The sequence below is a fragment of the Nerophis lumbriciformis genome, linkage group LG13 (assembly GCF_033978685.3).
Source record: "Nerophis lumbriciformis linkage group LG13, RoL_Nlum_v2.1, whole genome shotgun sequence".
NCBI lineage: Eukaryota > Metazoa > Chordata > Actinopteri > Syngnathiformes > Syngnathidae > Nerophis > Nerophis lumbriciformis.
Genome location: NC_084560.2, coordinates 41820630 through 41842764, shown reverse-complemented (window position 1 = coordinate 41842764; position 22135 = coordinate 41820630). Strand labels below are relative to the sequence as shown.

The window sequence follows — 22135 nt, the reverse complement described above, 5'->3', positions numbered from 1 at the left end:
AACAACAGGCTGAATAAGTGTACGTTATATGAGGCATAAATAACCAACTGGTATGTTAACGTAACATATTATGGTAAGAGTCATTCAAATAACTATAACATATAGAACATGCTATACGTTTACCAAACAATCTGTCACTCCTAATCGCTAAATCCCATGAAATCTTATACGTCTAGTCTCTTACGTGAATGAGATCAATAATATTATTTGATATTTTACGCTAATGTGTTAATCATTTCACACATAAGTCGCTCCTGAGTATAAGTCGCACCCCCGGCCAAACTATGAAAAAAAACTGCGACTTATAGTCCGAAAAATACGGTAGATGTCATTTCCTGCATTCAAGTTTCAAATAAGTAAAAAAAAAAACAGACACACGTCACCTATTGCATTCAAATGTATTGTGACACTAGAGGTATAAAAAGCATCCATAACTGAGGCCAAAGCATTATATAGTACATTTGTCAATTACATGGCGTCTTTCAACCCGCTGTCCAATGGCGTAGCACCGTGTCATTAATTATCAAAAACTTAGTCCCTTTGTAGGTGGTCCACAACATCAAGACGCAAACTGGGACATGAAGGCCACGGCCTGGTGAATGTCGTCCGTCAGCTCGTCCGGTAACGACAACACCGCCGACGTCAAACCGTGAGTGACTTCCAGTATCCTACGCGGAGAAACGCACGTTATTTTATTCCAATGGACCGGTGCTGATACACGCGGACACTTGAACTCACCAGTCGATGTAATGAGCAGCCAGCTGAGGCTCATGCCTGGAACCGTCCTCCCCCACCAGAGACTGCTTCATGTGCTTGAAGTTGGCTTCAATGTCCTTCTTGGTCTCCGTGAAAAGCTGGACTCCTCGGAAGGAGCTGACTACTTGCTGCAAAACAAGGCAGTGAAGTCGGGTCTAATAGCTGGTGTTCGCGCGTGTGAGCCATTTTCCTTACGTATAGAACAGAGAGCTGGTGGGCGATGTACTTATGACTTCCCAGGTGGCGGATGTCCTCCTCCAGCTGCTGACTCAGCACCAGGAGCTGATTCAGTTTGCCGATGTGCGACCAGTAGTCTGCAAGAGATGCATCGGCTATACAACGTTATCATGGACGCCCCTGCTTATTTCAGCAAGACAATGCCAAGGCACGTGTTACAACAGCGTGGCTTCATAGTAAAAGAGTGCGGGTACTAGACTGGCCTGCCTGTAGTCCAGACCTGTCTCCCATTGAAAATGTGTGGTGCATTATGAAGCCTAAAATACTTAAGCTGTACATCAAGCAAGAATGGGAAAGAATTCCACCTGAAAAGCTTCAAAAATGTGTCTCCTCAGTTCCCAAACGTTTACTGAGTGTTGTTAAAATGAAAGTCCATGTAACACAGTGGTAAAAATTCCCCTGTGCCTACTTTTTTTGCAATGTGTTGCTGCCATTGAATTCTAAGTTAATGATTATTTCCAAAAAAAAATAACTTTCTCAGTTCGAACATTAAATATCTTGTCTTTACAGTCTAGTGCAGGGGTCGGCAACCCGCGGCTCCGGAGCCGCATGCGGCTCTTTGATCACTCTGATGCGGCTCAGCAGCTTACTTGCTGAACCCCCCAATTTTCCCGTGAGACTTCCGGATTTCAGTGCCTCTCGCAGAAAACTCCCGGGATTAATATTCACCGATTTTCACCCTTATGGCTATAATAAGGGCGTGCCATTATGGTACAACATTTGGCGCCCTCTACAATCTGTTTTAACAGCGTGCCAGCCCAACACTTGTTATACAATATACATCTTCTGCTTGCACACGTACGTGACAGCAAGGCGTACTTGGTCAACAGCCACACAGGTTACACTGACGGTGGTCATATAAAACAACTTTAACACTCTTACTAATAATGCGCCACACTTTGAACCAAAACAAAACAAGAATGACAAACACATTTCGGGAGAACATCTGCACTTTAACACAACATAAACACAACAGAACAAACACCCAGAATCCGATGCAGCCCTGACTCTTCCGGGCTACATTATACACCCCCTGCTACCACCACCATTACTCACCATTGTGTGTTATACTCAATGGTTAACTGGACATCTTTATGTGCTCGACGCCTCAATCATTGGTATGTTTTCATCTACAAAACCATTCTGGGTATCACTCCATCTTATCTGTCTTGTCTTTTAACAAAGAAACAAGGAAATCACAATCTTCGTTCAATGAATGTTCTGCAATTTGTCGTCCCCAAAGTAAGAACTGAACTGGGCAAGAAAGCATTTAGGTTTTCAGCACCAAAGGCTTGAAATAACCTACAATCGAATATTAAACTTCAAACCCTAGTTACGTTGAATGAGTTTAAAGCTTCTGTGAAAGGATTGCAGTCTACCTTGTCTGTATGCACATGTGTCATGTGAGCAAGTTTTAATGTTGTAAATGTGATGTTTTATGTATTTGTTTACTGTTTTTAATGTAACCTTGCTGATGCCCTCTTGGCCAGGTCTCCCTTGGAAAAGAGATCTTTGATCTCAATGGGATTTTACCTGGTTAAATAAAGGCTAATAATAATAATAAAAAACCCCGCCCCCACCCCAACCCTGCTCCCTCACACATCAAACCCCCCCGCCCCCTGTGCGTCGGTTGAGGTGGGCGGGGTTTGGTGGGGCCGGGGGGGGGGGGGGGGGGTGTATAATGTATCCCGGAAGAGTTAGGGCTGCATGGGATTCTGGGTATTTGTCCTGTTGTGTTTATGTTGTGTTACGGTGCAGATGTTCTCCCGAAATTTGTTTGTCATTCTTGTTTGGTGTGGGTTCACAGTGTGGCGCATTATTAGTAAGAGTGTTAAAGGTTTTTTTTTATACCGCCACCGTCAGTGTGACCTGTGTGGTTGTTGACCAAGTATGCCTTGCTGTCGCCTACGTGAGCAAGCGGAAGCCCCATACAACGTGTGGCTTATCAGGCACGCTGGCTGTACCATCACGGCACCCATGACGCTGACAAGCGCCATTCATTTTAAACCCGCGTGCCGCACCAGCTTAAAAATTCCACATAAAGGTGTGGGCAGCGTGTCTGAGACCCCTGGTTTATACATAGCATAAAGCAAAAAAAAAAAAATTGTATGCAGTGTTATTTCATTTAAAATTTCAAAAAACTTTTGCGGCTCCCATTGTTTTCTATAATTTGTGAAACTGGTCAAAATGGCTCTTTGACTGGTAAAGGTTGCCGACCCCTGGTCTAGTGTAAAGTTTACCACTTAAAACGCACCATCCAGTTGTGTTGAAAGCATTTGTTGATGTCCAACAAGTATTTTATACACTGAGCTTTGTAGGTTCTGTGTAAAAGGCAAAGGGGCCGATTTTTGCAGGCAATTTAACAGCTTTGTACAGAACCTTTTATTTTTGTTTGCCTTTTTTTTCTTCTATGCTTAGCAATTAACCAAAGTTGACCTGGCAATTTGTCACATTCGGAGGTAGTATGTGACAATCAACGATGTTAAAAAAAATTAGTTGCATCAAATTAAGTATTAATGTCCTAATATAAACAGCATTTAGCTTATTTTTACACTTTAGGACAGTCAAGAAGGTTAATAATACTTGTGTTTGTATGTCAATTGGTTCCACTACTGGGTGTATTTAACAATAAAAAAAAAACAGAAATACGAAATAAAATCTGTTAGAATAATTGTTTGCAAGTTATCACAAAAAACTTTGTGTTGAAATGAGTTCCAGGCAAAAGGACAGGGGCTGTCTTTGAGGCCTACCAAGAGTAAGGGGGAGAGCCACATGAAGGGTTTTCTGTTTTCTCTCATGTATGGTAATCAACAGAAGGATGTTGTTCTGGCCCAAGGACTTCAGAGCGGAGAGATGACAGGATCTGCCCAATTTCCAGACGAACTCTTTTTGAACTATTTTATGGACCTCTTTTTGAACTATTTTACAAACTCTTTTTGAACTGACCTTTCCTGTGAATTGTTTACGACCTTTCCTGTGAATTTTTTTGCGACCTTTGTCCTTTGGAAACAGTGGTGGCCAGGTGGTCGGGGAGGGTCCAAAATTAAAGAAGGAGGCATGCAATCTTTTGGCAGAGTGTGCTGGAGATTGTAGAAGGATACGATGTCCGGTCGACTATCCTCAATATATTGAGTCCAAATTGAATTTTGTCTCTGTTTAATTCTTTGCCTCTTGTCTTGTTTAATAGAGGTCATTAGTGTTTGAACCTGACATCTTCATTGTTTCGTTGCTTTTATGAACACGTTATTTATTTTTCCTTTAAATGTGTTTCCAGCATGTTGTAAATGTCAATTCAAAAGTTTTGCAGAGTATTGTTAATCATTGTGCTAAGGTGGCTCCAGTGAGTTGTGTTCATGGTTATTAATATGAAAAAAATATCAAAAGCCAATTTCCCTAAGTCCCCCCCTTACCGTCCATCGGTGGCTTCTCCAGCATGTCCACAGGGCTGCCTTGAATGAGGAACACCTCCACACGTGGAAACATGGCCAACAGACCCACCATGTCCAAGTAGTCCTTTAAAGGAGAGGTGTAAATATTAATATTGATAAATATGGCCCTGCTGCTAAGCTACCCATTCACATGCTGCAAAGCAGTCCATATTAATATTGCTTGGACTAATCCAGACCTGGGCATTCTGCGGCCCGCGGGCCACATCCGGCCCTTTGTGTATCCCTGTCTGGCCCGCGTGAGGCCAATCATAAATTACAAAGTACATTTAAAAAAGTATCTATGTCAAGTGTGCAATACAACCATACTTGCCAACCTTGAGACCTCCGATTTCGGGAGGTGGGGGGTGAGGGCGTGGTCGGGGGTGGGGCAGGGCGTGGTTGGGGGCGTGGTTAAGAGGGGAGGAGTATATTGACAACTATATTTCACCAAGTCAAGAATTTCATATACATATATATACAGGTAAAAGCCAGTAAATTAGAATATTTTTAAAAACTTGATTTATTTCAGTAATTGCATTCAAAAGGTGTAACTTGTACATTATATTTATTCATTGCACACAGACTGATGCATTCAAATGTTTATTTCATTTAATTTTGATGATTTGAAGTGGCAACAAATGAAAATCCAAAATTCCGTGTGTCACAAAATTAAAATATTACTTAAGGCTAATACAAAAAAGGGATTTTTAGAAATGTTGGCCAACTGAAAAGTATGAAAATGAAAAATATGAGCATGTACAATACTCAATACTTGGTTGGAGCTCCTTTTGCCTCAATTACTGCGTTAATGCGGCGTGGCATGGAGTCGATGAGTTTCTGGCACTGCTCAGGTGTTATGAGAGCCCAGGTTGCTCTGATAGTGGCCTTCAACTCTTCTGCGTTTTTGGGTCTGGCATTCTGCATCTTCCTTTTCACAATACCCCACAGATTTTCTATGGGGCTAAGGTCAGGGGAGTTGGCGGGCCAATTTAGAACAGAAATACCATGGTCCGTAAACCAGGCACGGGTAGATTTTGCGCTGTGTGCAGGCGCCAAGTCCTGTTGGTGTCGGTCCACTCTGTTTCCTGAGATCCAGGGTCAACGCAGCCGTCTACCAGCAAGTTTTAGAGCACTTCATGCTTCCTGCTGCTGACCTGCTCTATGGAGATGGAGATTTCAAGTTCCAACAGGACTTGGCGCCTGCACACAGCGCAAAATCCACCCGTGCCTGGTTTACGGACCATGGTATTTCTGTTCTAAATTGGCCCGCCAACTCCCCTGACCTTAGCCCCATAGAAAATCTGTGGGGTATTGTGAAAAGGAAGATGCAGAATGCCAGACCCAAAAACGCAGAAGAGTTGAAGGCCACTATCAGAGCAACCTGGGCTCTCATAACACCTGAGCAGTGCCAGAAACTCATCGACTCCATGCCACGCCGCATTAACGCAGTAATTGAGGCAAAAGGAGCTCCAACCAAGTATTGAGTATTGTACATGCTCATATTTTTCATTTTCATACTTTTCAGTTGGCCAACATTTCTAAAAATCCCTTTTTTGTATTAGCCTTAAGTAATATTCTAATTTTGTGACACACGGAATTTTGGATTTTCATTTGTTGCCACTTCAAATCATCAAAATTAAATGAAATAAACATTTGAATGCATCAGTCTGTGTGCAATGAATAAATATAATGTACAAGTTACACCTTTTGAATGCAATTACTGAAATAAATCAAGTTTTTCAAAATATTCTAATTTACTGGCTTTTACCTGTACCGGGTATATATATACATATATATCCTGAAAATATGCAAACAAAACTGTGTTTAGATAATTGATACTTCAAACTTGCATAAATAAATATTAAGGAATATAACATAACTTGGCTTCTGAGAGCTTCAAAATATAAATAATAATGAATAAAATGCTAAAGTTGTTGATGAACAATCAATTATTTTAATAATTAAATATGGTCATTTTAAATGAATTATTATGATAATTTAAAATGAATTATTTCAAATATGTTTATTTTAATGTATAATTCTATGGCTGGATGTAATAAGGAGTCAGAAAAAATACAAATAAAAATACAATAAATGTTGATGTTTTTAGCAAAATATAGTACAAATTTATTTAGTTTTTTTTTTTTTTTAATTAATAAATATATTTATTTTTAGGTAAGATAAACATAATAATACAATTTATCTCTAGTCTGGTTGATTTATTTCTTGTCACCCTGTTGTCCTCCCGTCGTGAAAAAAGGCTGTCCTCACTCAGGTCCGCATGGAGCTGGAGGGGGCGTGGCCTCCAGCTCTGGCTGAAATTCGGGAGATTTTCGGGAGAATATTTGTCCCGGGAGGTTTTCGGGAGAGGCGCTGAATTTCGGGAGTCTCCCGGAAAATTCGGGAGGGTTGGCAAGTATGAATACAACGGCGCTGCTTTTGTTTTGAAAAGCGTTATTTGTATTACTTCCGTGTGGACGATTGCGCGTGCGCGATTGTGAGTGAATGTGAACAGCGGCAATCACAAATGACAAAATAAATTTATAAAAACATCTATGTCGTGCGTGCAATACAACTGTGCTGCTTTTATTTTGAAAAGTGTTATTTATGGACGTATGTGAGTGACAAGTGATGCCCGGTTACCCCCAATATGTCAACTCACGCTAAAAAAGGAAAAGTGGATGACGAATGGCGTGTTTTCAACAAGACATGGACTGCCAAGTATTTCTATACAGAAATTAAAGGTAAAGCCGTGTGCTTAATTTGTGGTACACGGGTTGCTGTGTTTAAAGAATATAATTTGAATCACCACTACACGACGAAGCACGGGGAAAAATACCGGAATCTGTCTGATAAAGAGCGCGCAAGGGAGGCTGATGCGTTGATGGTAAAACTGCAAACCCAACAAGGACATTTTGCCGAATTTCACACCCCCAGAGATGCAGCCATCAGGACAAGTTTCGTAATTTCTCACAAAATCGCCAGAAAAAGTAAGGCGTTTTCTGACGGAGACTTTATTAAGGAGTGCTTATTGGACTCTGTTGCGCTGATATGCCCGTAAAAGAGGGGCGCATTTGAGAACGTGTCACTCTCCCGACGCACTGTAACGAGGCGGGTTGAGACCATCGCTGGAAACTTGGAGCTTCAGCTGAAGAACAGAACGGCCGACTTTGACTGTTTTTCGCTGACTTTGGATGAGAGCTGCGATGTACGTGACACCGCTCAGTAGAGATGCGCGGATAGGCAATTATTTCATCCGCAACCGCATCAGAAAGTCGTCAACCATCCGCCCGATCTAACATTTGATCAGAACCGCACCCGCCCGTTGTTATATATCTAATATAGACGAGGCAAGGCATTAGTGAGGTTATAAAGCTTTTGCCTGTTAAAGAAAGGAGACTGATCCAATGCAGCACAGACATTCGCGTGCCACGCTGTCACGACCCAGACGCACACCAGTGCGCAATCATATGGGAGCCGCGCTGAGCGCACCTCCAAGCGCGTCTCGCTGCCGGCGACGGCCGGGTATGGGCCCGACGCTCCAGCGCCATCCATTTTCAGGGCTAGTTGATTCGGCAGGTGGGTTGTTACACACTCCTTAGCGAGTTCCAACTTCCATGGCCACCGTCCTGGTGTCTATATCAACCAGGGTGAGCCCCACCCCTTTCGTGAGCGCACTGCGCGCGGAGTGAACCCTGTTACGCGCCCCCGGCAACAGGGGTGGCGGGCAGGTAAGCTGCGCGGGCGGAGCGCGCGGAGTGACCCCTGTTACGAGCCCCCGGCCACGGGGGTGGCGGGCAGGTAAGCTGCTTACCTGCTGCGCGTGACGCTGGCCGCGGCGAAGGCGGACGAGGCGGGGTGTCGGTGCGGTGGGCGCGGTGGTGACCCTGGACGTGCGTCGGGCCCTTCTCGCGGATCGCCTCAGCTACGGCTCCCGGTGGGGCCCTCTCGGGGGAAGGGGCCTCGGTCCCGGACCCCGGCGAGGCGTCCCTTCTCCGCTCCGTAAAAGTGTCCATCTCTTTTTTTTTTTTTCTTCTGTTGTGGCATATGCTGCAGGTGCCTGCTCGTTTTTCGTATGTGGGTAACAACATTTAACTATGTATATATATTTCCCAATTGGTTTAACTGCCAACCGCCTGAATCTATTTAAAATCTAATTTTTTTTCATTTCAACCGCCCGACCCGACCCGACCCGACCCGACCCGACCCGCGGATAAAATCTAATTTTTTTTTATTTCATCCGCGGACTCTGCGGTTGTGCCCGCAAACCGCGCATCTCTACCGCCCAGCTGCTCATCTTCTTACGTGGGATAACTGCAGACTTTTTTTAATTTATTTTTTTATTATTAAATCAACATAGAAAAAAACACACGATACACTTTCAACTAGTGCATCAACCCAAAAAAAAAAACTCCCTCCCCCATTCACACTCATATACACCCACTCACACAAAAGGGGTTGTTTCTTTCTGCTATCAATATTCTGGTTCCCACAACTTGGACAACACTTCTGCAAGGGACACAACAGTCCCTGAAGCACACTTGATTGTTTGTGCTGCTGGTCCACTAACATTTTCATTTAATTCCTTTTTTTCTTTTCTTTTTTTTCTCTCCCTTATGTAATTATTTTTATATTGTTTTACTTTCGTTTTTATCCAAGAAAATATTTATTTATCTTATCTATAAAAAAAATAAAAAAAAAAAAGGAAAGAAAGGGCCTTATCTTCACCAGACCTGGTTGTAAATGAAATTAGCTTCGTTTAAAGGTTGTTTTTTTTTTTTTAAAACCAGGTCCAGTCCAGATAATGTCCACACACACCTTCATTCATGTACACTGAGAAAAAAAAAAAAAAATAGAAAATTTTGGAACACAACAGATTGCATATAATCTATAAACAAAATTACATTTTCCAAAAAAAAATATAAAAAAAATAAAAAAATGTATGTACAGTCCAGATTATGTTCAGGTCACTAAAAACTGCAGACTTTCAAATCACGGAGGAGCTGGCAGCCATGCAGTCAATTAAAGGGACGATCACAGGTAATGACTTGTTCACAGAGGTAAATGCGTGTTTGGACATGTAAGGACTGAAATGGGACAAGCTGGCAGGTGTGACAACAGATGGTTGTCCAAATCTGACAGGGAAAAATGTTGGACTTTTAAAGAGGATGCAGGATAAAGTGACAGAAATTAACCCTGTGCAGAAATTGACATTTTTGCATTGTATTGTACATCAGGAAGTGTTGCGTAAGACAGTGTTAAAATAAAACCATCAAAAGCAATCTGCTTTTTTATAAAGTTAAGTTAGGTTAAATGAAATTATTATTATTATTTATTATTTATCTTATGGTATATCAAAAATAATATTGAGCAAAATTTAATTGAATTATTGTCCATGTGGCCCTCCAGCAGTGCTCAAGTTGCTCACGCGGCCCCCGGTAAAAATTGATTGCCCACCCCTGGACTAATCCCTCATTTTTCTTCTATCTTATTCTGCCGGGTTTAATACGGAACAAACTGGGCAAAGAACCTGAACATATCCTACATTGTTGGAGAGGTCTGGATTGCGCCTTTGGTGCCACTTAATTTCTGGAACATTTTGTGTTACCATGGCAACGCTATTAAGGTGAAAAACCCTCAATGGGACCATTGATTAGGTACACTTGGCCCAATTGATTAGCTACGCAACCTTACTGTTGGAATAATTGTTTGTAAGTTATCACAAAAGAAATGTTGTATTATGAATGCTGTATTTCGAGGCCTAACAAGAGGAAGAATGCTCGTGAAACGCCACTGTGATTTCAACACGGACAGATGGCAGGATCTGCTCAACTCCCGGAGGAACTCTCTTTGAAGTGTTAAACGAACTCTCTTTGAAGTAATTCACAAACTCTCTTCCAACTATTTGGTCAACGCTATTTACGACCCGCTGCCCTCTTGAAGTTGCTGTGGACAGGAGACGGGAGGGGTTATCCATTGTCCTCCAACACCTGCCCCAGCTGGATCCAGGAAGAGCCCAAGCCCGAGAAATCCTCTTCTTGGACTTCAATGAGACCGAAAACAATGACTGTTTTAAATACTTCACATTCCTGCTGTGACATATGTTGGTGCGTGAACATGGAACATCTGAATTAAAAGAGGAGACGAAAACCTTCTTCGTCAGAGCGTGCTAAGACACTGTAAGAGGTTACAGGTTGACGCATGCCTCTCCTCAATTGAGTCCAAATTGAATTCTGTCTCTGTTTGATTCTTTGCCTTTTGTCTTGTTTAATAGATGTCCTGTGTTTGAACGTGACACTTACAATGGTGGATTTTTTTCAGGAAACAGCAGAACGAGGCAACATTCCTTCCTCCTAGTTTCCTCATTACTCAAGCGATTTAAAATATTCCAACATCTAAACTTCCAGTATATGCTATCTTGATGAGTGCTAGCATGCTAACTATTAGCATTTTAAGAGTTTAACTACTTTACTCATATAAAAATACAAATATCTACCAGACATGGTGTAGGAACATTATAGAACTGCCTGACCACTTTTGGTATTTCCTCTTATCTGGAAACACTTTATACTAGCATTTTAGAAAATGTATGTTTAAACCTAAAAATCATGGATGTCCATACTTTGCGCCATCTTAAAAGTATGCTAACTTTTCTTACGTTTTCATGCTATTGTTAGCATGCTAACCTTTTGTACTAGAATTTTAGATAGTTTTGATAATCCAAACCTAAAATCCATTGGTTTTGAGATATGTCACCATCTTGCAAGTATCCTAACTGTTCCCATTATAACATGCTAATGTTAGCATGCTAACATTTTATGCCAGATTTTAGCTTAAAGATTCCCAACCCAGATAGCACGCCTATCAAAATTTCCGACTGAATTTTGTAGTTACTATATATCATTCTGTGTGGGATGTGATACCTCCAGCTGTGGCATTGGCTTAGGCAGATGTTCAAGGCACTGCAGCATCTGGTCCAGAATATTCGATCCTGTAAGATGATAGCCCAAACCATTTAAACAAGAATTCGGACTCAATTTAAAAGGTTAAAACACTGACCTCGAGCCTGGAACGTGTCTGACTCCTCAGGGTTACAGCCTTGCCCTAACTGCTCCTGGAACTGTGAAATTGAGAATTTCTTTAAAAAAAAAAAAGTGATGTGGCAAAATGTATATTTTAGTAATCTCTTGTCTAACAACAATTTTAGTCTAAGTGCTTTGTATGTGGACTTTGTTCTTAACTGTCTGGGACTGTTCTGTGTCTAAAGATAAGACACTTTAATAGACCTCTGCTAAAATCCTCGGGCCCTGTGGCGATAGCTCTGCTTGGTTCTTCTTACACCCTAACCCCCATCTTCCCAAATCATAGGACAAAGTTCTGTGGTGGTGCCTAAGATAATTCATTTATATTATTTTTGTCTTTTGGTCAAAAGGTTACTCTCCGAATAGGTTTATTTTGTGATTGATGCTGTATTACTGCCTTTCCCAAGATTTAGCCAAAACATTCCTGTTCACAATCAGATTGAGTCTGTTTTTGGCTCATCCCCCCCAACCGGTCCTCTCTTTTCCCACAATGCCAAGGCGGATAAAAGATCTGGAAGGGTTTACTCATACTTGCCAACCTTGAGACCTCCGAATTCGGGAGATGGGGCGGCGGGGTTGAGGTGGGGTTGAGGTGGGCGGGGTTTGGTGGGGTGGGGGTGTATATTGTAGCGTCCCAGAAGAGTTAGTGCTACAAGGGGTTCTGGGTATTTGTTCTGTTGTGTTTATGTTGTGTTACGGTGCGGATGTTCTCCCGAAATGTGTTTGTCATTCTTGTTTGGTGTGGGTTCACAGTGTGGCGCATATTTGTAACAGTGTCAAAGTTGTTTATACGGCCACCCTCAGTGTGACCTGTATGGCTATTGATCAAGTATGCTTGCATTCACTTTTGTGTGTGTGTGTGAAAGCCGCAGATATTATGTGACTGGGCCGGCACGCTGTTTGAATGGAGGAAAAGCGGACGTGACGACAGGTTGTAGATGACGCTAAAGGCAGTGCCATTAAGGCACGCCCCCAATATTGTTGTCCGGGTGGAAATCGGGAGAAATTCGGGGGAATGGTTGCCCCGGGAGATTTTCGGGAGGGGCACTGAAATTCAGGAGTCTCCCGGGAAAATCGGGAGGGTTGGCAAGTATGGGTTTACTCTGTCTCTCTCTCTCTCTTCCATCTTCTGTAAGCAGTGTACAGGCTTGCCTCTCCGCAAATTGATTTTATTTGAGATCTATGATAAATAATTAAAATACCTTAGCTTCCTCTGGACGTTTCTTTATTAAATAGGGGCGTCGTGTGATCCTTGCCTAACTTAACTTCGGTTATAGCATTCACCTTTTGTTTACTTTATTACATAACAGAAACAATGCATTGACAAAAACTCTGATTCGAAAACGCACATTTCCTCCATTCCGGTGAGGAGGCCACAACAGGGAGGCAAAAATGTTTTTAAGTCTTTTTTTTTTTTAAATATTGGATGAAATCATTTTTCAGTATAGTTGGGATGTATAAATGGTGTCATAAAATGCCATACTTTTTCATATTTTGCCACAATCAACATATTTATGACCCCATTGTTGTGGGTGGCGTGGCTCAGATGGTAGAGCGTCATCCAGAAACTCGGTGGCTCCTGGTACAGACCCAGCTTCTGCCGTACGAGTCACTGCCGTTGTGCCTTTGGGCAAGACACTTCAGCCGCTTTTCCCCCAGGCCACCACACTGGTGTATGAATGTGTGAGGAAGGACTCCTTGTAAAAAGGAGTTCTTAATAGGATATTCCTGGTTAAATATACACACACATCAGTGACGTGCAGTCACTGGAGGCAGGTGAGGCGGGGCCTCAACTGCCATCATGGAAAGAAAAAAAATGTAAAAAGAAAAAAATGAAATAAATTGTTATATGTATCCAGTGATTATACTATAAAGTTATTTTCCATTTAACTTCACCAGTTTTAGATTATTTTTATTCAAAATCGCTGAATTTTCACATTTGCCGTTCAAATACTGAGAAGAGACGGTGCGGTGAACAGCAGCCAGTTGAGGCACGTCACTCAGTGCCGCAACATGGATTGCGCAATGACTCGGCTAACTGCTGGCCTGCTGTGCAGTGAGACTGTATTGCTATATGAACTATATTATACATTTCCATAGTTTAGTTAGCTGAGGTATATAATGTACAGTGTATTTTGTCAACAACTGTATGTGTGTAACGTATTTCTTGTGCTGAGCGATCATAAAACGGCTGCAAAAGACGCACTGGCTGAGGCTCGCAGTAATCCCGCCTCCTGCACCCCCGCCGTAGAATGCACCCCCTGACGGGAGTGTTATATCAACTAAAGCTCACACTTAAACTTTCCACGTGCAAGATTGAATCTATTTAAAAAAGTTATTTCATAAGAAGCCAAAAAGTGCAAAAACAATAATGTTCGTGTTGGAGGAGTTGTGAATGACTGCAGGGCCACAACATTAGGTACACCTGCAGACTGTAGGTGTACCTAATTCACAACTCCTCCAACACGAACATTATTGTTTTTGCACTTTTTGGCTTCTTTTTAAATAACTTTTGTAACCTATTTTTATGGGCTTTCCTCTTTGTGATGTTAAGTTCCTGTTATGCGCTGTTATACAGTATATGCCTTGAGCTCTTATTTTGAAGGCGCTAAGAGCGGAAGTGATGACACGTTGGAGTGGAGCGGAGGTTTTTGAAAGAAGGTAAATAAAGTGGTCCTCGTGTAAACTGGAGCCTCCGTGTTTGTTATTTTGTAGTTTCATACAGTATAGGCGACATTTATAAACCCTCGGTTACACTTTTTTAAATAGATTCAATCTTGCACGTGGAACGTTTAAGTGAGGGCTTTAGTTGATATAACACTCCCGTCAGGGGTTGCATTAATCCAGCACAACAGAGGCGAATGGACTTCATTTATAAGTAAAGGTAAGACCATAATAACGTTTTTTTCATTAAATGTGCTTTTTTGTGTACTACAGTTTGTATGTGTAAAGTTAAAGTTAAGTTAAAGTAGCAATGATTGTCACACACACACTAGGTGTAATGAAATTTGTCCTCTGCATTTGACCCATCCCCTTGATCACCCCCTGGGAGGTGAGGGGAACAGTGGGCAGCAGCGGCGCCGCGCCCAGGAATAATTTTTGGTGATTTAACCCCCAATTCCAAGCCTTGATGCTGAGTGCCAAGCAGGGAAGAATGCTGGTATGAGCTTTTAAACATAACCCGTTAACTGCTGCCAATCAAATGGTGAATAAGATACTCTTTAGGGTTCATATGTTTGTAAATCTGACTGTGATGAAGTCAGTGCCTCACCAGCCATCAACCTCACCGCACGTCACTGACACACATATATACACAGTAGCGATGTCCGATAATATCGGACGGCCGGTATTATTGGCCGATAAATGCTTTAAAATGTAATATCGGAAATTATCGGTATCAAAAAGTAAAATGTATGACTTTTTAAAAGGCCGCTGTGTACACGGACGTAGGGAGAAGTACAGAGTGCCAATAAACCTTAAAGGCACTGCCTTTGCATAATATCTACGGCTTTCCACACACACACACAAGTGAATGCAAGCATTGTTGGTGGCCGTATAAACAACTTTAACACTGTTACAAATATGCGCCACATTGTGAACCCACACCAAACAAGAATGACAAACACATTTCGGGAGAACACCCGCACCGTAACACAACATAAACACAACAGAACAAATACCCATAACCCCTTGCAGCACCATCTCTTCCGGGATGCTACAATATCAGAGGTGGGTAGAGTAGCCAGAAATTGTACTCAAGTAAGAGTACTGTTACTTTAGAGATTTATTACTCAAGTAAAAGTAAGGAGTAGTCACCCAAATATTTACTTGAGTAAAAGTAAAAAGTATGTTGTGAAAAAACTACTCAAGTACTGAGTAACTGATGAGTAACATACACACTCATATCATACATATATATATATATATATATATATATATATATATATATATATATATATATATATATATATATATACATATACATACATACATACATATACATTGATATATACAGTATATAATTTATAAGTATTTATTTTGCTGTTTTTGTTTACATGTTAAAGGTGTTTTAATGAATATACATGCATGTTTAACATATAGATTCCTTTCTTTAATGAAGACTAGAATATAAGTTGGTGTATTACCTGATTCTGATGACTTGTATTGATTGTAATCAGACAGTAGTGATGATAACGTCCACGTTTTCAAATGGAGAAGAAAAGTTCCTCCTTTCTGTCTAATACCACATGAAAGTGGTGGGTTTTTGGCATCCTATTTGTCCAGCTTCCATATTCGTTTTTATACACTTTACAAGAAATATATTGGTGTCAAACTCCGTAGCTTGCTAGCTTGTTTACGCTGGCTTTCGGAGACTCTTGTTTTGAAAGCGCAGGCGCGATGGCGCGGCACTTTTATTGTGAAGACAGGAACGTCCTCATGTGCGGTCAGTATTGAGGCTTTTGACGGTACGGTTGAAATAAAACAAGTATCTTTTTTCCTTCACACTTTTGATTGATTGATTGATTGGAACTTTTATTATTAGATTGCACAGTACAGTACATATTCCGTACAATTGACCACTAAATGGTAACACCCCAATAAGTTTTTCAACTTGTTTAAGTCAGGTCATGTGACCACCTGGCTCTGTTTGATTGGTCCAACGTCACCAGTGACTGCATCTGATTGGTGGAACGAAGTGAAACGTCACCAGTAAGGCAGGCACTTTGAAGGTCTGTCTGACAGACCAAAACAAACAAAGCGTGCATTAACAGATCGATAAAAATTAGTAGCGAGTAGCGAGCTGAATGTAGATAAAAGTAGCGGAGTAAAAGTAGCGTTCCTTCTCTATAAATATACTTAAGTAAAAGTAAAAGTATGTTGCATTAAAACTACTCTTAGAAGTACAATGTATCCCAAAAGTTACTCAAGTAGATGTAACGGAGTAAATGTAGCGCGTTACTACCCACCTCTGTACAATATACACCCTCCACTTGGTTTTTTGTCCTGACTCAGAAAATTGTTTTTGACGGTCGAACAGTTGAAATGGGATGAAAAAAGGAAAAAGAGTACCGTAGTCAAACTAAAAAGGTTAGAAATAGGGTTAGGGGGGAAAAAAAGGAATTGTTGAACGTGGAAAAATAGTAGTTTGAATGTCTAGGATGAGTTGAATGTGTTTAAGGTGGAATGGTTTGAATCGGTTAAAAAAATGTGGGAAATGTGGACGCTTGAAAAATGGCCAATTAATTTCGAATGGAGAAAATGTACCGGAAAAACTGCAATTCTGGGAATTCTGGGAATTTGTCAAAGGAAAGCCCGCGATTCCTGAATAAGCTGAACAGTTCGAAGTTGGAACGGTTTGAATCGGGTGAAAAAATGTGGAAAGTAGAACGCGCCAAAATCTGGAGAAGAAGTTGAAGAATAAATTGATGAATTTTGGTGTAGAAAATCATATTAACATTACGAATATATTAGTAGTAATAATAGCAATACATAAAATAGAAAATAGTCATATGTAGTGATGGGTCCGGCAACACCGATGCATCGGCGCATGCGTCGAGCTCATAGAACAAAACCCTGTGTCGGTGCGCGTACCGCTTTTAGAAAGTCACGTGACCGATCATGAGCCGTTTGGGTCACGTGACCGATACGCGAACTGTGTCGCACTGACGCCTGCGCGCCAAACTGTGTTTTTATAAGGAAGCGCATCTGTCAACGACATGCTGCTGCCAACAGAATCGTCGCACTTCTGTCGTTGGTCATTTCTAATTTATCGTCGTCGGAGATCATGGAACAGCCTCAGGCAAAAAGAAAGATTTCCGCCTTGTGGGAATATTTTGATCATATATCGGAAAAAAATTTATTTGTGTTAAATTCCTTGTCGTTTCATCCTGTTCTCTCAAAGTTTCCACTTGATCTATTAGAATTCAAAATCTCTTCAAAATGATTCTTAGTTTACTATTCATATTTTCTGCAGGTTAAATGTCTCATTTGTACGAATTGTCGTACATTAACAAATCCACCTCCTCAATGCTGTCAGCCGGAGAAATAATAACTAAGAAGAGAAATCGTCTAAAATTTAATACGTTGGAAAAACTTTTTTTTTAAATAAAAATGTGTAAAAAAAACAAAACAAAAAAACATTCCCAGTCCACAAGCATCCTCGTTCACAACACGTTATCTTAGATTTTCATGTTATGATACATGTTCACATTAGATTGTATCTAAAAAAGATAAAAACCTATTTTTATTTAAATGAAAATATGAAATAATTAGGGATGTCCGATAATGGCTTTTTGCCAATATTCCGATATTGCCCAACTCTTTAATTACCGATACCGATATCAACACTAGGAATGCCAGCAATGGCTATTTGGCACTTCCTGCTCCCAGGACCAATCTCCTCAAACATACAGTCATGTATAGATGTACATCATTTTGGAATGGGTTGCCATCTCACATTAATCTCTCACAAAGTAAATTGTCATTCAAGACAGCTTTGAAGATACACCTATTGCAGCTGCCCACATGACGAGAATTTTTAATACTGGTTTTAACTAGCTTTTTATCTTATGTTGTATTTTTCCATTGTATAATGTCTGTTATTGCATGTATTCTTTGCATTTTTCATTTTGTATGCTCCTATATGGACCCCAGGAAGACTAGCAGTCGCCTTGGCGTCAGCTAATGGGGATCCATTCAATAAACAATAAACAATAAACCGATACCGATATCAACCAATATATACAGTCGTGGAATTAATAAAATAAAATAAGTTAAATAAATTAAAAACATTTTCTTGAATAAAAAAGAGTTAAACAATATAAAAACAGTTACATAGAAACTAGTAATTAATGAAAATGAGTAAAATGAAGTGTTAAAGGTTAGTACTATTAGTGGACCAGCAGCACGCACAATCATGTGTGCTTTCGGACTGTATCCCTTGCAGACTGTATTGATATATATTGATATATAATGTTGGAACCACAATATTAATAACAGAAAGAATGAACCCTTTTGTGTGAATGAGGGGGGAGGGAGGTTTTTTGGGTTGGTGCACTAATTGTAAGTGTATCTTGTGTTTTTTATGTTGATTTAAAAACAAAAAAACAAAAAAAAAAACGATACCGATCATTTAAAAAAACGATACCGATCATTTCCGATATTACATTTGAATGCATTTATCTCTAGAAATAATCCTAAATGAAATACAATGACTTAGTTTATATTATTGTATATACTAGGTCATAAAATCAGTGTCAGTTGAGTTGGTCCATAGGTTGCCTGTAGGGATTTTTAATGTCCAGCAGATGTCAGTATTTAGTGACACAGTATCGACACAGTATCAATACAGTTTTGCAATGTGTCGAAACGCCTCATCAACCCATCACTAGTCATATGCCACACATGCTAACTGTTAGCATGCTAACGTTAACGTTTACGAAGGCATTATTTGTAATTATTACTATTAGGAAGAAAATGCCCAAGTATGTAGTTTTGGAGCTACGAAAATAGCTCTCAGTTTAACACAACACAACCACAACAACAAACATATGAAAGTATAATTACATATAGATAGGCGAAGTGTTATGTGTGGTGCGTTCACGGTCCAGCCTACCTCCTGCATCTGCGCCCTGATGAGGAGGTCCAGCTGCCCGCAGAGACACAGCATCTCCAGAGCCACCTGTTCTGGAGTCAGCTGGAGCGGCACCAGGGGTCTCTTCACCTGTAGCTCCACTGACCGGGGTTCAGTTCAGCCAAGTTAACGCAAAACAATACGCATTTGTGCGTCGGAGAATGCGTTGCCTTACCTTTAAACGCCTCCTCGTGATAGACACACGGCTGACAGAGCGGCTCCGAGGCACACCCTGCCATGTTTCAGCGCACAAACTTCACTTGGCGAACAATATGACTACAACGCAGCCATTCGTGAACACAAATGAGTGCAAATCAGATGGAGAAATTAAGGCGGCATAGTCTGTCTGGGTGGTGCGTTCGAGGACCTCGTTCATCACCGCGTCGCCATGTCCATCCTTGGTAAAAATGTCTATTCCCGGCATCTGAGGTGGCGATGTTCGGTTACTCTACGTGAGATACACCGGAATGGATGAGTAAAAGCATGCCTAACAATTCCACCCTTCGCCCTGTGGAGCTCCAGCCGCGCACTGCAGTCTGGCAAACCCGGGCCGTGAACGCCCCTCCTCGCTAACATGACGTCATGTTTTGAAGAAGGCGATATCGTTGACAGTTACCTACCTCAATACATCTAAATATGATGCTTAAGTAAGGTGTTTAGTTTAGATTAGTGTTGTACCGATACATATATTTCGATACTTTTCGGTACTTTTCTAAATAAAGGGGACCACAAAAAAAATGCATTATTGGGTTTATTCATACTTGCCAACCCTCCCGAATTTTCCGGGAGACTCCCGAAATTCAGCGCCTCTCCCCAAAACCTCCCGGGACAAATATTCTCCCGAAAATCTCCCGATTTTCAGCCGGAGCTGGAAGCCACGCCCCTTCCAGCTCCATGCGGACCTGAGTGAGAACAGCCTTTTTTCATGACGGGAGGACAACAGGGTGACAAGAACTAAATCATCCAAACTAGAGATAAATTGTATTATTATGTTTATTTTACCTAAAAATAAATATATTTATTAATTAAAAATAAAAATAAAAACTAAATAAATTTTTACTATATTTTGCTAATAACATCAAAATTAATTGTATTTTTATTTGTATTTTTTTGTGACTCCTTATTACATCCAGCCATAGAATTATACATTAAAATAAATATATTTGAAATAATTGATTTTAAATTATCATAATAATTCATTTAAAATGACCATATTTAATCATTAAAATAATTGCTTGTTTATCAACAACTTTAGCATTTTATTCATTACATTTTGAAACTCTCAGAAGCCAAGTTATGTTATATTCCTTAATATTTATTTATGCAAGTTTGAAGTATCAATTATCTAAACACAGTTTTGCTTGCATATTTTCAGGATGTAGATATATATATATATATATATATATATATATATATATATACATACATACACACACACACACACACACACACACACACACACACACATATATATATATATATATATATATATATATATATATATATATATATATATATATATATATATATGTATGAAATACTTGACTTGGTGAATTCTAGCTGTCAATATACTCCTCCCCTCTTAACCACGCCCCCAACCACGCCCCGCCCCACCCCGACCACGCCCCCACCCCCCACCTCCCGAAATCGGAGGTCTCAAGGTTGGCAAGTATGGGTTTATTTGAACAAAAAATCTTAGGGTACATTAAACATATGTTTCTTATTGCAATTTTGTCCTTAAATAAAATAGTGAACATACAAGACAACTGGTCTCTTATTAGTAAGTAAACAAACAAAGGTTCCTAATTAGCCTGCTGACATATGCAGTAACATATTGTGTCATTTATACACCTATTAGGAAAAGCGGTAGAAAATGAATTAATCTACTTGTTAATTTACTGTTAATATCTGCTTACTTTCTCTTTTAACATGTTCTATCTACACTTCTGTTAAAATGTAATAATCACATATTCTTCTCTTGTTTGATACTGTACATTAATTTTGGATGATACCACAAATTTGGGTATCGGTACCAAAATGTATTTAGATACTTTTCGGTACTTTTAATAAAAGGTACCACAAAAAATTTAATTATTGGCTTTATTTGAACAAAAAATCTTAGGGTACATTAAACATAGGTTTCTTATTGCAAATTTGTCCTTAAATAAAATAGTGAACATACAAGACAACTGCATGGTCTTTTAGTAGTAAGTACACTCTTAAAACGAATGTGTTGGAAATAACACAATTTGTGTTGTTTTTTTACACGTCTCCATGTCCAGAGGGGGACAACTAAATTTTTGTTAATTTTAACACATTAACTTTATTACTTATATTAACAAAGTAAATGTGTAGGTTTTAGTAACAAATGTTTGTGTTACTTACTCAAAATCAACACATTTTTGTGTATATTGGCAACACGTGTTTGTGTGTCTGTGCATGCTATGCTACATAAAAAAACATAATTGAAATTTAATTGGCATTTAATTCAATAATTCCTTCTATTCATTACATTTACTTTGACCATACAAGTCACAACATTTAGGAAATAAGTCGGTAACTTGTTAGTAAGTGCAATTCAGAATCTTTCAGCTCATTGTCGGAGGCAGATATTTACATATATCCGAATTTAAGTTGTACTTCTTTCATTTCTTAGTCATATTTGAAAACAGCTCGTGTTTTCCATTTCTTCTCTTGATGCTCTGTCAGCAAGTAAACTGTGTGTGTTAACCTTGAGTTCTTTGGAATGTATTATGACTAGGGAGACGTTGTGCTTGTATTATGGCTAGGGAGGGGGAAGGAAAGAGGGGTTTTTGGCGTTGGGAGGACAGACCATTTTGGGGGGCGCAATAGAATGTTCTAGGGTTAGACTGGTCTCAAAATGTATATTTGCAAAGCTTTGAAAATATACAACAATATACCCATTCTGTCTCTGGTGGTTTTTCAACTCAGCTTTAAGTGTCGTAAATAGCTTGGGAGCGAATTGTGACTTGAATTCC

At 40.1% G+C, this 22135-nt stretch overlaps 1 protein-coding gene across 1 annotated transcript; it reads right to left on the bottom strand.

The window, feature by feature from the left end:
- Positions 1–227: 227 nt before the first annotated feature.
- LOC133613131 (uncharacterized) lies at positions 228–19685 on the bottom strand. The gene is made up of 8 exons (XM_061970517.2): positions 19312–19685; positions 19119–19237; positions 11481–11541; positions 11345–11412; positions 4404–4506; positions 952–1070; positions 739–884; positions 228–668 (listed from the first exon to the last, which is right to left on the bottom strand). Exons 1-8 carry the CDS (start codon positions 19373–19375, stop codon positions 560–562), a joined length of 789 nt encoding a protein of 262 aa, XP_061826501.1. The 5' UTR covers positions 19376–19685; the 3' UTR covers positions 228–559.
- Positions 19686–22135: the final 2450 nt, after the last annotated feature.

Coding starts and splice junctions, on each gene's coding strand:
- LOC133613131 (XM_061970517.2), bottom strand. CDS start 19,375: ATGGCAGGGTGTGCCTCGGAGCCGCTCTGTCAGCCGTGTGTCTATCAC. Junction 19,238..19,311: donor TCACGAGGAGGCGTTTAAAG/GTAAGGCAACGC, acceptor AACCCCGGTCAG/TGGAGCTACAGGTGAAGAGA. Junction 11,413..11,480: donor AGACACGTTCCAGGCTCGAG/GTCAGTGTTTTA, acceptor ATCATCTTACAG/GATCGAATATTCTGGACCAG.